General features: G+C 39.6%; 2 protein-coding genes across 3 annotated transcripts; one reads left to right on the top strand and one right to left on the bottom strand.

Moving 5' to 3' along the window:
* The first annotated feature begins 11 nt into the window (after window positions 1-11).
* On the top strand, window positions 12-8,966 carry LOC119910156 (sushi domain-containing protein 4-like). 2 transcript variants are annotated; one of them, XM_038728581.1, is made up of 10 exons: window positions 12-227; window positions 868-1,009; window positions 1,309-1,500; window positions 1,736-1,927; window positions 2,213-2,404; window positions 5,850-6,041; window positions 6,806-7,000; window positions 7,088-7,220; window positions 7,373-7,764; window positions 7,847-8,966. In XM_038728581.1, the coding sequence occupies exons 1-10, from the start codon at window positions 114-116 to the stop codon at window positions 7,870-7,872; spliced, it is 1,770 nt and encodes a 589-aa protein (XP_038584509.1). In that variant the 5' UTR covers window positions 12-113; the 3' UTR covers window positions 7,873-8,966. The 2 variants fall into 2 exon arrangements, with proteins under 2 accessions (XP_038584509.1, XP_038584510.1); XM_038728582.1 differs by having other exon boundaries at window positions 95-231.
* LOC119910158 (sodium/bile acid cotransporter-like) lies at window positions 8,057-15,437 on the bottom strand. Its single transcript, XM_038728588.1, has 6 exons — window positions 15,357-15,437; window positions 11,159-11,595; window positions 10,738-10,942; window positions 10,245-10,423; window positions 9,685-9,884; window positions 8,057-9,531 (listed from the first exon to the last, which is right to left on the bottom strand). The coding sequence occupies exons 2-6, from the start codon at window positions 11,557-11,559 to the stop codon at window positions 9,479-9,481; spliced, it is 1,038 nt and encodes a 345-aa protein (XP_038584516.1). The 5' UTR covers window positions 11,560-11,595; window positions 15,357-15,437; the 3' UTR covers window positions 8,057-9,478.
* Between the last annotated feature and the right edge of the window lie 376 nt (window positions 15,438-15,813).

Raw genomic sequence — 15,813 nt, 5'->3', positions numbered from 1 at the left:
AGGAAATCAGGCAGCTCAGCTGATGCCTCAGTCTGAGCTTGCGTAGCGGATGTCAAGCTAGCCGTTAGGGAGCTAGTTAGCGGTTAGCTGTACCGCTCGGTTCGTAAAATCATATGTTTGTTGTTTCAACAGCAACGTTAAATGTCTTAGGTGTAGCTGAGAAATTGGTGATAAATGTCTACAGTGTGAGAAAGCGGTGGTGGTGGTTTTGCGGCCGTGTGTTTGTGGTAGGTAAGTTAATGTTAACCAACACGCAATGTTCATTTCTAACGTAAGCTAGCGTCAGCAAGCTACAAAGGTTAATATTGACCATCAGGAAATTTAGTGAACGAAAGTCAGCATTGGTGTGCTCTGTTGGATATTATACGTTTTCTGTAGGTGGTAGCACAGTTGCTAGCTAGTTATCATATACGCTAACTGTACATACGCGATATGTGAATAGGAGGTATTTTGTTTTGGCCTTGTTCTCGGTAACGTTAACGTTACCAAAGCTAAGCACTGGAAATGGGTGTGTAAATAGCCGCTGAAACGGAACCATTCAGAACCAGAGTTAGATTTTATATACTGGGGGCATATTAGCGAAAGTAATTGCTTCGCTAACATTCATAATTAAAAGGCGGAATTGCCGTGGTTTTCTAATTACCGCTAGCTTGCTAAATGATTAACGTGATACCAGTATTGCTAGTTTTCCCTGTCAGGCTTGTCATTGTACCACGGTCCCACAATCACACCCATTTCGCTGGCCGCTATCCATGCTCTGCAGAGTACCTGCACCAGGCAGGTCTCAGCATATGATCAAGGCTATGAGGAATTGGTTTTATTTTATGATGATACATTTGTAATTACATGATTTTCTTATCACTCCAGGTTGAATTGACTCTGCAGGGGAAGATGTGCAATGGAATGATAGAGTCTATACCAAAAGCCTTTTGGGCCCACACCTCAGCCACTAAACGGTCTTTCTCGTTGTTGCTGGTACTCACTGCAGTGTCCGCTGGGCAAGGGTCAGGTAAGAGGCAGAATTTATGGTTGCACACTCATACATCACTGAACTTTATGGATCATGTCTGTATTGTATTAGCCTTTCTTTTGTCTGCTGAAGAAACATTATTAAATCAGCGTTGTATGTTATGCCACTGCAAAACCTGTCTAGTACACATGGTTACCATAGATCATTCTGTGTTTCTATCACTTGTGGCTTTACTGGGTAATATTATCTAACCAGGCTGAAAATGTTTTTTGTATTAATTCTACTGAAACTGGAGAAGTTTCACAGAATTCCTCTTTTTTTTCGTCTTCTGTTCCCAGGATGTGTGAGGCCATATATGGTCCAGAACAGCTGGGTAAACCTCACAGAAACCAACAGGGGCTCGTTCCCTGTGGGCACTGTGCTACAGTACAGCTGTGACCCCGGTTACCTGCCAGACGGACCTAGCATCCTCACCTGCAACACACCGGGACGCTGGTCCTCTGACCCCCCTCACTGTATACGCAGTGGTGGTAAGATATTCTATCCACCACTGTCTTTTCAGATTTGTAACATAATGAGGGCTCACTCTGTTGTGCACTAGCCTAACTTACAATCCTTCTCTCATAAGTAAAAACATATTTACTTTCAGTTATTTTCACATTTTAATTATGTGACACAAGTATAAACTTGAAAGAAAAAGAAAAAACACAACTAGTTTTTAAAGTACTTTACATGTTGTGTGTTGTATCCCCCCCACCCAATCAGCATGTCTACCCCTCTCAAAACCCGAGAATGGAGGCTACATCTGTCATCCATCCCCCTGTCGAATGTTTTCTCATGGCACTGTGATTGAGTTCTTCTGTGATGAGGGTTTGGTTCTCAGTGGAGACTATAACTACCTGACCTGTCAGGATGGACAGTGGGACGGCCCCATGCAGATCAGTTGTGTCAGCCAAGGTTGGTCAGTCCTCAAACTCGGATCTGTCAGTAGATTCATGTATTGGTCTTAAACCACTGGTCTCAACTATATCAAGTGGAAGTGATTGTCTTCAAAACACATTTTTATGTTAAGGTCTTTTCTAAAGAGTTTGTTCTGTTTTTAACTCCTTTTAATCTGTGTTTAATCTCTGTCTTACCTGTAAATTGCTTTGTAACAAGGTCTTAGAAATATCCTACAAAAACAAAACCTATACTAAAAATTAAATGTTATGTTCTCCTCCCTTTTGTTTTGTTTTATTTGAGGTTGTGTAAGACCCTCTACGGTGCAGCATGGCTCAACTAATCTGACAGACACCAACAGAAGCTTGTTCCCTGTGGGCACGGTGCTGCAGTACAGCTGTGACCCCGGTTACCTGCCAGATGGACCTAGCATCCTCACCTGCACCACACTGGGACGGTGGTCTTCTGAACCTCCTCACTGTGTACGCAGTGACGGTAAAGACAAACCTCCTCGTAATAATATTCAAGTCCCCCAGTCTTTGAGTTTTCCTAAAAGTGTGTTATGTAGCACCCCCTATTGTTAAAAAATGTCAAGATAAAGCCAGATTTAAAAAATGGGCTTTTATACCAATAAGCGCCAGTGGGTAAAATTTATCCCTATAGAGAATACAGTAATTTTAGCACTGTTCATTTTGCGCGTTTAGATAAACATTCTATGTTGCCATTGGCAACGCCTTTTCCACTACAGGCATTACACTTGCTCAGCGCAGTGAGTGAAGGAGAGTCTAACAGTGGGGGCTGAGCGATGTGTCCTAGGTTGATTCTGCATCTGACGGGTCATTATCTGACAGCGATCCACTTGTATGAAGTAAACATGCATAAAAGCTGCTGCTTCTAACTTTTTTGTAGGCTACTTGATCATCAAAACTAATGCTGCAGTAGCCTAGTTTTTCGCTGTGATAGAGGTGTGTTCTGCGGCCCCTTCAAGAGAGCCCCTTGTGTGCATTTTGATCGGCTATAACTTTTCCTATGCTATGTATTTTTTTTAGTAAAAGTGATCATTGTACATTTATCCTTGGGTAAAAATCTACTATAAATTTTGGAATTGATAATTGTTTCTTTCGAATAAATAGCCTAATTTTATTTGGACTTTCAAACTTTAGTAGCTATGTGTTACTCTCTGGATGCCCGATGGACTCCAAAAAAAACAAGCAGACCAGTAAGAACTAGCCGACATTATGAGGCCTATTATTATCGCCTATAAAACACTAAAACAGTCAGTTGTTTTTGTAAATTGTATGCTGCATTTAAATTCAAGCTGTGTTTAGAATATAACTAGGCTATAACATCAGCGGTGAGTGGATGACATCAAAAGAGCCGCCACGTGTGAACATGCCCTTCACAGATGCGCAGCGCAAGCGATCGACCTGCACAGTGAAGACAATGAATAAAATAGAATAAACATTTTGTAAATGCCTGAAATATGGGGATAATGTTTATAAGAAATGCGCAGCCAAGCTGCTAAATGTTTCCCCAAGTGTGTTGGAGCAACATGTAGCAGAAATAATCACAAAATCACTGCATTTTTATATGGCGATTATAGGTATACAACGAACCCTGGCGGTTCTAGTGTTAAAGCCCACCAGGTCACCTGCTTGAGCTAGTTTTAAGTTGCTTAGATTGTGCATACCAATATAAATGTTTAAACTTTTGTCAGTATGGACATGCTACACATAGTTAGATTCTTCACAATTCAATCGTTTAGTTAATTTTACGGAAACAATGAGCACCAAATAATTCATTCGGATTTACTGGCATGGTAAATAATTAAAAGCAATAAGCAAGGTGAGTTCAGTGATTTAAGCAAATAAAAGCCCGGGCTATTAATTGAAGTTCTACAGTAAACCTCTTACTCCTGGTATCAACATGTACTGTAACCTAAATCCATGGAAAGGATCTTCTTTTTGTTTTGTTGTTGATGTATTATAGTTTTCTTTTATACTTTTATCTATTTAGTTGTCAATATTTATTTCAGTTTCATTCTTTAATGTATTTTCTGTTTGTATTTCAATTTTCATCTGTGGTTTTAACACATTTAGTTTGTTTACATTTAGGGCTGGGGCGATTCGTCGACGTCATCGATCACGTAAATACGTCGCCGCGTCGCTGCATCCGGTGTGGTATTATCCCGGACAAGCTCCAGCTACAAGACCGTGGCTTTGACTGTCTAAAGTTTGGAGTATTTCAGACAGGCACTCAACAACGTGCTGCTCTGTCAGCTCTGTGAACTGGAAACAGCTTCACTGCAGCACAACTGCTGTCCACGAATACGTGAAGCAGCACGAACACGTGAAACGAAAGTATCCCGGATCACTTTGTCTAGACGGCAGCACCGCAAATCGTGTTTACTTTCTGTCGGCACATTATCAGCATGAGGACACGTAGTCCATTAAAATATTTATTGCCCCGCTGCTGTCATGGTAACGTAACGTATCACCGCGTGTCATCTAATGTTCAGCCGTTTCATATTTTCTGTTTATTTAACGGCCACGTATGAGCGAGAAAACAGCTGAAACTAACAATACAGACGATCCGTGACTGTCTGAACAGTCTGTGAGTCCTTTCAGGTGTTCACTGGTGCAGAAATACATTTGATTATTATACTGCATTACTTAATATTGAAATAATTCCATGTCAGAAACATTTAAAGTTTTAAGTAAAGCAGCCTAATTAGTCAGTGATGTGGAAATTTGATTCATTTTAAGATTTGCTGCTATTGTCATTATTCTAATGTGCTTCATCAGGATGATTGAATGAAATATAGATTTATTGATTAGACATGTTGACAAGAGTAATAGGCAACTTTTCTTTCTTTTGAATAAAAAAAATTAGTCGTTAGATTAATCAACTAATCGAAAAATTAATCGTTAGATTAATCGACTTGAAAAATAATCGATATGTACAGCCCTATTTACATTAATAACATTGATTTGGATGGAACATAAACAAGCTCAACTGTTCCTGTAAATGCCGTCAATGATATACTGGGGCTCTGATCATACAAACCAACTCCACAAGAGGTCGGAGACACATTTTGTGTTTTTTTTTTTTTTTTTTTTTTAAAAACAACATTCAGCAACTGTGATAACAAAATATTATGACCGACACGCTGCCCAGATACTACATACTGAGAATATCCATGGATAGAGACAAAGCAAGTTTTTATTATAAACAGATAGTCCAGGAAGAGAAATAGTGAAACAACATCCAGCACTGGAGTTGATGTATTTATTGTTTTCCTGTCTTTCCATGGACAGTGTGCGAGCCGCCATATCAGCCAGAGAACAGGGGCTATAATTCAATTCAAATCAGCTTCATTGGTGTGAATGTATAACAGTATTGCCAAAGTTGCATATACCTATACCTGCCACCCCTCCACATGTGGAAGACCTACTCATGGTACTGTGATTGAATATTTCTGTGATGAATGTTATATTCTATCGTCTTCCATAATCTATCCATCTATCCATAAGGAAGACGATAGATTCTGTACCTACCTTTGGGAAATGGGACAAACTAGTGCCAATCAGCTGCCTCATGGACAAAGGAAAAGATAGATTAGCTGACACATTTGACCTATTAAATAAATAGTTACAAAGTTCTGTACCAGTAACGGGGTCAACTGTTTATCTGTCTCACAGACTGCAACTGTTTTTATGCTCAGGGATTTACTTATTTATTTTAATGATTCAGTAAGTTTTTGTTAATTGTTCTTACTCTGTTTTATCCATTGAACTTGTTTTTATCTTTTTGTAAAGCACTTTGTAACATTGTTTTATAAACAAGTGCTTTATAAACAAAACCTGTGGTTTGTTATAAAAAAAATAATTTGATCTGTTTACTGCATTTTTGACTGTTGTCCTATTTTTCTTTTTTTTAGGCTGTGTAAGACCCTCTACGGTGCAGCATGGCTCAACTAATCTGACAGAAACCAACAGAAGCTCGTTCCCTGTGGGCACGGTGCTGCAGTACAGCTGTGACCCCGGTTACCTGCCAGATGGACCTAGCATCCTCACCTGCACCATACTGGGACGGTGGTCTTCTGAACCTCCTCACTGTATACGCAGTGACGGTAAAGACAAACCTCGTAGTACTGTCTGCATTTCTGCTCTGCCTCTAGGCAACATAAACCCTCTTTACGCCTCGTATCAATGTAGATAGTATCTGATTTTGGTGTATTGTAGTTTCAGATTTTTCATTATTTATCTTGATTTAGTTTTTAATATTTATTTCAGTTTCATCTTTAATGTATTTTCTGTTTTGTAATTTCAATTTACACCTATGGTTTTAAAAAATTCATTTTGGTTATATTAATAACATGGATTTGGATTGCGCTAAAACAAGCTAAACTGGTCTGTACGGAGTTTGGGGCTCTGATCATATAAACCAACTCCACAAGAGGTCCAAGACACATTTTGTGTTTTAAGTCAACATCCAGCAACTGTCATAACAAAATATTATTGTTGCATACTCCAGAATATCCATGGATAGAGACAAAGCAAGTTTTTTTTATTACAAACAGATCCACTGAGACATACTGATTCCTTCGTGAAACAACATGCAGCACTGGATTTGATTTTTCTTTTTCTTTATTTTTTTTTTCCTTTCCATGGACAGTTACATATATCCATGGATAGCGACAAATCAGTTTTATTACAGAAACACCAGGAGAAAGTGAGATACTGTAGAAGAGAAATCTTAATGGTAGATGCAGTAAAGTACATAGTGATAGGTAAGGCAAGTTTATTTGTATAGCACCTTTCAACAATGGCATGGAACAACATACAGCGCTGGAGTTGATGGATTTGTCTTGTATTCCTCTCTTTCCGTGGACAGTATGCCAGCCTCCATATCAGCCAGAGAACGGGGGCTACACCTGCCACCCCTCCACATGTGAAAGACTCACTCATGGCACTGTGATTGAATATTTCTGTGATGAAGGCTATATTCTTAAGGGAGACTATAAATACCTTACCTGTCAGTATGGGGAATGGGACAGCCAAGTGAAGCTCAGCTGCCTCATGGAGCAAGGTAAAAAAAAAAAAAATCGGTACTATTAAATGGATAATTACAGGAACTTATTTACAAATAGCTGTCAACTGTTTATGTGCCTCACAGATCGCAATCCAACTTTACCATTGGGGATGCCCGCCTTGTCAATAGTGGCATCCACAGCCAGTTCAGTGGCCCTAATCTTGCTCCTGGTGGTGCTGTTTGTACTTCTGCAGCCAAAAATCAAGTCCCTCCATCGGTGAGTCTGCCCTTGAAATCATGCTTTTCACTACCAGCATCTTATTAACAATGCATCTTTTACTAGATACCAAAGGCACCTTTAATGGAGGAAACGAGTTGTAGAAGTGATAAGTTGACAAATTTGACATCCCTCTGGTCCTCCACACCTAGACGGGACCAGGGTGTGTCCGGCCAGCCTGTGTCAATCATGGTGGAAGGAGTCCAGGTGACTCTGCCCTCGTATGAGGAGGCTGTGAGTAGTAGTGGGGCCTCAGCCAACAGCTCAGAGTCTCGAGTCCAGATAGTCCTGTCTGAGGGCCAGCATGCCACAGCGCCAGAGGCTGGCCCCTCTAGGCCTTTATCCCTCAAACAACAGCAGTCGGAGATGGCTGTGGTCCACCCTGTACCGCTGTCCTCATCCTCCTCGTCACCCTCGCCCTCATCCTCTACCTGGGTTCTGGAGCACGTAGGTGCTGCAGCCCCTTCATCCTCACAAGAAAGGCCGTCTGCAGGCAGCGACCAACACAGCCTGTCTCTGGACTCTGAGATGGACTACTCTGATGGTAAAGCCCCCCCATTCAGACACACTCTTCACTTTAAAATCCCCACTTAGTACTGAAGCAAATGTGTTTCTGCTGTCTACAGATATGCCGTTGCTGAAGGAGGCCTGAAAAAAGCTGCAGCCTTTTGACTTTCCCGAGACCACCAGCATTATTACTGAGCTGTACCGGTGACCGGGATGCCATTTGAAGAGGCCCTGAGTGAAGCTGTGGGTCGCTCAGAATAGTTCCTCTGACCATCTCAAAGGAGAACAGAGAAGGGATTCACATGTACATACATGCTTTTATTGTTTGGTTTTTTTTTTTTTTATAGGAATTCCTTCACTATGTATGTACAGCTACAGACTGAATGAATGGGCAAAGCTGCTCATTTTGGGAGCTAAATATCTCATCAGTGTCTTGTTTTGTCTCATTATTTAAGGTGTTATTAATCATGACTCATGCCATTTCATACATCACTGTACAGTTTAAGGCTTCTTGTCCACCCATGAGTTTCACTCTGCTGCATATTTCATTGGACTGAGGGCAAACACTTTAAGAGACTTGTTGTTTCAGGCCTGTATTCAGCACATTTCATCCTTGCAAAGAGTTCACATGTATTCTCTTCATACTCATACCCTTGCCCCAATGGCCTTAGCTTTCCACTTCTATGCACAGGTATCTATAATATGTCAAATAAGGAATTTCAAAAATGAATGTCAGTTAAATGCCTCCACTGCTTAGTGTAATATGTGTGGCTTTGTCAGACACATCACTTGTACACCAGAAAATATTGTTCTTTTTAATTTATGCAGGCTGCTTGGAAATTTCTATTTTTAAGTCTTGGAAACTGAAATGTGTATTTAATTTATTTGTGTCCAGAACGCTGTTGACCAGCTTTGGCTTTTTTTTTAATGCTTCCACAGCTCTTAGAAATGTAGTTCTTTTCACTTTGCCTCTTCCATTTTAACTCTACTGCAGGCACGTTATGTGACACTGTAAACATGGTTGTGAAGATCCAACACAAAAATGAGTAAGTGTACAGATTAGTGTAATGTCTGTGTTCGCTTTGTTTGACTGTCCATTGAATTTACTTTTGGACTGAGGAATGGATTAGTTTTTGTTTGTGAAGATGGTATTTTAATATATGTAAAAAGTTTTAAGTTAAGTTTACTCTGTATATACCATGTGGCCATTTTGATTAAATATTATTTGAGGTGTTCAAATTGCCTGTATCTTTCTTCATTCGAGTGCTTTCTGCATCTTTGAAACATCTGAGCTTGACTTTCCTCTGAGGTCTGACATATTTATGTCCAAATATTTAGTAACGCACAGCACAACTCTCCCGTCTCAAAAGACCAAATGACACATCGATCATTGTGATTTTTATAAACTCATTCATTCATATAAAATTTGCTAAAATATATTCAAACTGCCTCGCACCAGATATTTAGAATACAAAAATATAAATACAAAATGTCATTATTAATCATTGACTTTCTACTTAAACATGCACTGACTGTAATTTACATTGTATAGACTCAATCAAGTAAATGATGATTAAAGTATTAGTGGCTGCACATTCTCAACAATCTTTCTGTTAGCATCACAGGCCTGAGTGAGGAATATGCAGATGACCCAGAGATAGTGAGGGCGCTGGATAGCTGCAGCCTCTGTGGGTAGGATGCAGCTCTCTTTCATTTCCCTCTCCAGCACTGGGTTGTCATCTGTGATGCTGTCACGGTTTTGCCACCTCTTGTTTAACCTCTATACTCTGGAATATTATTTTATCTGTGAGAAAAGAGAAGGGTGATATCTTAGACTTTCTTACATCTGAATTCAGAAGACCGATGGCTACAAATGTGTGGAAAGAGTGCATGTGCTGGTCTGACCCCTCCTCCCAGCCTCATGGTACAAAAACACACAGGCAGCTGTGACATTTACCCTCAGCTGGTGGCTTGAATCTTTGGTAACATCTGAAGCACAGGCACATAAGAAGGGCCTCGGTACACTGGAATGCGATGTAGATCAGAGGGAAGAGAAAAATGGGTCCAATGACCTGTGGGGAAAAGGCCACCTTTAGGATGGCAACACACAGCTGGATGTTTTGACACCCTGTTTCCATGGAGATGGTCCTGCTGCATCTAAAAAGAGGTGAGTCACCAATTTTAGTGTGAGTGGAAGAAATAGCTTGAAAAACATTTATTTCCAGGTTTTAATTGTTTGTCTGAAGCTTTTGTCCACTTAGTTTAACATCTAACCACGTTGCTGGATGACATACTACTGGATATTTCTTTTATATGCATATGGTGGGGGCAGTATTTCATCTTTGGAAAAACATTTTGTTTTGTCTTTGTTATATTTCATTGGCAGCCTAATACTAATACCATAATATTACGCAGTATACTCAGAAATAGTATAGTACACTGTTTAATATCTAGTAATTGGGACACAGCTGTAGGCTGGCTTGTACACCAACCACAATCTAGTGTATATTCACTTACTTTGGACTGAGTCTGCATAAGACAGACATGATATATCCCAGCATATAGCCGATCAGTGGCATCAGTGCAGCCACGGTCAGAATATCAGGTGTGAGGACCATCCATAGTGTGTCTTTGACGGCGATACAAGACAGGCTGAACATTATCACGCTGGCGATGATCAGGATGCAGAGACCGGTCTGTCGAGAAAGTGAAAACATGAATGTTTCTTGAATCTCAGCATCAAAACATCAAATGTCTCTCTTCTTCCCCATTTCCAAATGTGGCGAAAAACGTCTGGAAACATCGAGTAGTTAGTAAGTAAGGACTGTGGCTTCCTGGTGCACAAATGTCTTCCAGTTTATTTGGACCACAAATTACAACCACGCCATGTGATGACTGGCTGTGGTAAACTGAACTTGGTGTCCTGTAGGCCATTTTCACATGTCATGGCAGTAAAAGCACAGGTGAAAACAACAAAATGAATGAAGGTTGAACATCTTAGGAGTCTCACTTTTTTGACGACTGGAGTGTAGTTTGGTTTGTAGTGATTAATGACAATGCCAGTGGCACAAGGCAGCAGAGTGAACACGAGACTCATGATGATGCCAACGTATGGTACAGCGTTTTCTAGCCCGGGGAAGCCTTTGCAATAGATGTAGATCAGTAAAGGCATCATACCCAGGGCCACGATACTGGAACAAGTGGTCATTACGATGCTGGGAAGGTATCAAAGAGACAAGAAACATAATTAAACATGCCTGAAATGTAAATGTTGCAAATGGTAGGCTACATGCTTGTTTTATAGGAACATTGTTTATCGACATTCTGTGGTATGACAGCGAATTGTGCTTACACAGCTTAAGTAGTAAATTACTGTAGGCATTTGTACTCTTCCAACAAGACAGGAATCAATACGCCAATGAGGTTGTTACCTGAGGTTCATGTCACCCTTCATGGCCAGGGATAAAATGTTTGACAAGCTTCCGCCCGGACAGCAGCCGCAGATGAGCACAGTCACAGCCTTGATGGGAGGCATCTGTAGGAGTTTGGCTAGACAGAAAGCAGTCAGGGGCATGATGCCAAATTGGGCCAGCAGTGCAATGGCCACTCCTTTTGGCTTGAGGAGATGGGTTTTAATTTTGGAAATCTCCATCGTACAGCCAAGGGATATCATGGTGATGAAGAGCACAACTATGGAGAGCGTATTGATGGCTTTGTTTAAGAGGGGGGAGATGAACTGGACCTCCATGCTTCCATTGACAGAGACATTTCCTTCGTTATGGATGGTAGCTATCCCCTCATAGATTTCTGTCACATTCATTGTGGCACTCATCCCAGCACTGTGTGTTTACTGTACTGTGGCTTTCACCTGTCAACAAAGCAAACTCAATTAACAGCGAATGAATTACAGTTCATTACATTCCATTTCCACTTACAATTTCATTTGCTGTAGCAACAATTATCATGAAAAGTCGAAAGCCACCAATGGGTCCCTCTCTTTATACTTTCCGACTTCCCCAGCCTGTTTTTGGCACATAGTCCCAAGCAAATTAGATCCTTCTGCAGCAGGACTGTGTATGTGGGATTGACTAAAAATAAACGCCCATTAATAACTTCTGAAATACAAGGGGGGCATATGCCACAGAGGAATAGGCTGTATCGGGGTTTGGACAATACTAAGGTAATATGATCAATTCATTGCTGGTTTTGGTATTTTCTTTGGAACTGCTGACACCAAGAAAACAGAGAATATCATCTAGCCTTTAAACCATACAGTCATTGTGAGGGGTTTACTATGATTGGCTAGTCAATCAATTACAAACTCCACATCAGACATAATTAAATGGTGCGAGCAACAGTGAGGACGCCTGCAGCAGGGTGAGTAGTTTTAGCAAAATAAATAAATAAAACAAAATAAAGTCGTTGGCAACTTTTTATGTACCTTTTTCTCAAAATTTTAGCCTACTTTTACTCCAGTAGATTCTTTGGGTCAGTAATCTGCTTCTAATTTCGCTAGATTTTCCATTGATACCTTCATAATTTACACTGTTTTGTGAAAAAAACAAAACGATAATATTCCGGCAGCTGGGGCGCCAGAAAAATACCATAAAATAACAGTAAATAACTAACTCCGAATATTCCATAATGACAACACAGTTTGTAACTTTCATTTTACAAAAAATATTGTGTAATTTTGGGGCTTTTAATGTTTATTGAAGAAAATATACACCTGTAAAAACAATTAAATTACCTATAAATATGTTATATAAGCGTTAAACACTGCTATAATACAAAAAATCAGACTTAAAATTTGCAGTAGAGTGCAGCGATTAGTTAAGTTTTATAATTTATAAAGTTTATATAATTTTACATAAAAATCTTGTAAATGTAATCAGTGTTTAATCTAAAAAAATTATAAAATGTTTTTCCATTTAAAAAAAAATCAAAATACTATTCTGAAACTCTCAACTTTTAGGATTGTGTTTATTGGAATTTTTGACCTTTCTTGTAGAAGCGCATCTGTGAGGTCAGGCACAGATGTACGAGAATGCCTAGCTCACAGTCTCTGCGGTAATTCATCCCAGTTTGCACTGAAGCCAGTTCTGTATTCACAAACATTTGTTGCTTTCCTAGATGTGAGATGAAGTGACCACAGAACAGGGAGGGTCAGGGCTTAGGGAGACACAGGAAACATCACAAACAGCTGTGGCTGCTGTGGCTAGCTACACTGACTAGCAGCTGTTCCATGGTTTTTATGGTATGTAGTCGGTTTTGTTCTAGTTACATTATACTCCATCTCTCTGACTGTGCACCTGAGTCTTCATAATATCCCCTCTCCAGTATATTCTTCATCTCTGCTTTATTAAAAAAGTAATTCTGGGGTGCAGACCCCCGAACCACCCTAGCATATATCTAGGGGTCTCTGCTGGAACCCTTTTGCCAATTGCACCTCTGTTAGCCCAAATGCCCAAAGGTTTGCTTACAGAACCACTCTGTCAGGTCCATGGAGCAAAATTAATCCTATGCCTAAACACAACCCTGTAGGCAGAAGAGGGACTTATTTTTCGCATCCTTAAAAAAATGTGCTTGCTGCCCCACAGCAACTGTTACTGTGTAGAAAGTTAAGCTGCATGATCAGAATCCCCTCAACAAAAGGAACTAGGAGACATGTTTTCAAGAATCACTTAATATTCCTGGCATGTCTTCACGAAGCAGAGGCAGGGTAAGGGTTAGGGCTAGTCAAATTCTTGCAAAAGAGAGGCAACACAATCATAAAAACAAGATGTCATTTAGGGCACTGAAGATATTTCTCTCATATCATTTAGTTGTTATTTTTATTAAATTTTCTCAGCACACGGTTGTGCAATTCTAATAGATAATAAACTAAGTTCTTACTTGTTCAACTTTAGTAGCACCTTGAACACAGGTGGTGTTTTGTTTCAGATATCGTTATAAAATAACCAAAAACCAACATGGCTCTGTGCTCTACTGGCTGTGAAAACAAATCTCCCCCCTTGGAAAATTAATTGAAATCTTGGATTAGATCTGCACTGGATGAACTGTCAAGTAACTCATTATCTTGTTGCCTCTTAGAAAGGAAAACAGTTAAATATGTTACTGAATAATCTGCTATTCCTGAAATTGAATGTTACCACTTAAAACTGGTTTTATCTGTCGGGAGGATTTTCCCATGTTAAGTTTTACAGCCAGATAGAATACTAACTTCACTTCAAACCTGACTTTAACTGGTTTGCAGTCTGCTTTTAGAGCTTAATATAATCCTTTTAAATTTGAGACTAACCCCAACCCCCAACTCTAGCAAAAAATCCAGCAAAAGACATTATCTGTGATGACTGATAAATACTAGATAGATCTATTATATCATTGATTTGAAGCCTAGCCAACTGCAATGCCAGCAACTTTCAGATCTCCTCCTACAGTCCAGTCTGTACCACTGATTGAGAAGAAAAGTGGCAGAAGCAGCTGTTTAACGTATTCATGATGTCTGCCTCTGCAGGTCTAAAGTCCCCCTCCACTCCAAAAATGTGTTTTGCTTATTGTTCTGTACTTGCTTAATGTTTGACATTCAGTGTGCAGGATGACTTATGTGCAGAGTTTGACTCTTTTCACATCTGTTGGGGGTGCTCACCATAAATCTCCTTAACTGAAGAACTTGTATGTACGAGTGTGATTTTTGAAGCCTGTTGCAAACCAGTATTCAACCTACACAAGTGTGATGGATGGATTTTAAGACATTTTAATTAGGTAATTTTACTTTTTTTGTAGAAAATTATACATCTTAAAACATGTCTTGATGGGACTTTTGAATAATGAATATAGTAGAGCCTTGCTTTTCCCATTGACTAAAAGCTATACTGCTGTGTTTCCCCCATCAACCACCAAACTCAGAACTGCATAGAGCAGCTACAAAAAAGGACCTTTAGCCTACAACTGAGGTGGTGTGAGTTTTCAAATTTAGCAGTTATTACTTTATTTGACTGTAGAACACAACGTCTACATCCGCAGGTGTAAACAACACTCTAACATTACAGAATCTCACAAAAGTGATTACCCCTCCCATTGTTGTAAATATTTGATCATATCTTTTTATGTGATAACACTGAAGAAACAGTTTGTTACAATGTAAAGTACTGAGTGTTCCCTCAAAATAACACATCACACAGCCATTAATGTCTAAACCACTAGCAACAAAGGTGAGTACAAACAAAAAGGTCCAAAAATCTACTGCAGTAAATGTTCCATTATATGCTTCACTAAAATTATTAAAATATTGTTCTGACAAATTATATATCTATTCAGTAAAATAGTTATATAGTTTGGCTACTTTCACATTTAATGTAGAAAGAGAAAACTAACTTGTACTTTAGTGTCTGACTTCCCTCTTTCATGTAAAACATTAGAAATGTTTAATGAATATCATTTGCTGCAACCTTTGATGAAGGCATTATTTTATCATTTATTTGCAATTTTCTCTCTCTGAGTTGGCTTTTGCTATACAGTACACAATAAATATAATAATACAAGAATAAAATAGCACCAGTCTTATCCTTAAAACAAAACTAAAGATATCGTAATGATAGGCAAAGTAATAAAAAGGCAATAGCTTACCTTATTTTAAGCCAACTTCTGCGACTGCACTGTGCTCACTCACACACTGGTTTCTCTCTCCCCTCACATTCTTGTGTCGCCTTTCTCTGTGCCCCCCCCCCCCCCCCCCCCCCCCTTCTTTCATGTCCATGTGTGACACAGAATTCTAGTGAATCCAGCTTTACACCAGTTACTGGAAGTCATTCCCTATCCATAAAGGGCTGTTCCCTACCTGTAGGCTCAAAAATGTGGAAAGAATGTAATTGCCTCTGTACTTCTAAAGAACCATTTTATCAGTTTGACTTCACTTGTGTAAACATACCTTCAATTAATATTGTGTAACCAGGCAGAGGACTCAGTTTGCCAGACCTCCTTTTCAAAAGGGGGCCTCTTTTATTGTGAAACAGGGATGCTTTGTACACCAAGACCCAAAACTCACACAACAGATCAGATATGTTAGACAGTGTTGTTGGTCTAA

This window comes from Micropterus salmoides, unplaced genomic scaffold (assembly GCF_014851395.1).
Source record: "Micropterus salmoides isolate LMB-PRFRI ecotype aquatic unplaced genomic scaffold, ASM1485139v1 Ms_hic_scaffold_19, whole genome shotgun sequence".
Classification (NCBI taxonomy): domain Eukaryota; kingdom Metazoa; phylum Chordata; class Actinopteri; order Centrarchiformes; family Centrarchidae; genus Micropterus; species Micropterus salmoides.
This window is presented reverse-complemented; position numbering and strand designations above follow the sequence as displayed.

Excerpts from the sequence above, each read along its gene's own strand:
- LOC119910156 (XM_038728581.1), top strand. The coding sequence starts at position 114 with ATGTTTGTTGTTTCAACAGCAACGTTAAATGTCTTAGGTGTAGCTGAG. Across the intron at positions 1,928-2,212 it reads GATCAGTTGTGTCAGCCAAG|GTTGTGTAAGACCCTCTACG; the intron begins GTTGGTCAGTCC and ends GTTTTATTTGAG. Across the intron at positions 2,405-5,849 it reads TCACTGTGTACGCAGTGACG|GCTGTGTAAGACCCTCTACG; the intron begins GTAAAGACAAAC and ends TCTTTTTTTTAG.
- LOC119910158 (XM_038728588.1), bottom strand. The coding sequence starts at position 11,559 with ATGAGTGCCACAATGAATGTGACAGAAATCTATGAGGGGATAGCTACC. Across the intron at positions 10,424-10,737 it reads ACACTCCAGTCGTCAAAAAA|ACCGGTCTCTGCATCCTGAT; the intron begins GTGAGACTCCTA and ends CTTTCTCGACAG. Across the intron at positions 9,532-9,684 it reads ATTCAAGCCACCAGCTGAGG|ATAAAATAATATTCCAGAGT; the intron begins GTAAATGTCACA and ends CTTTTCTCACAG.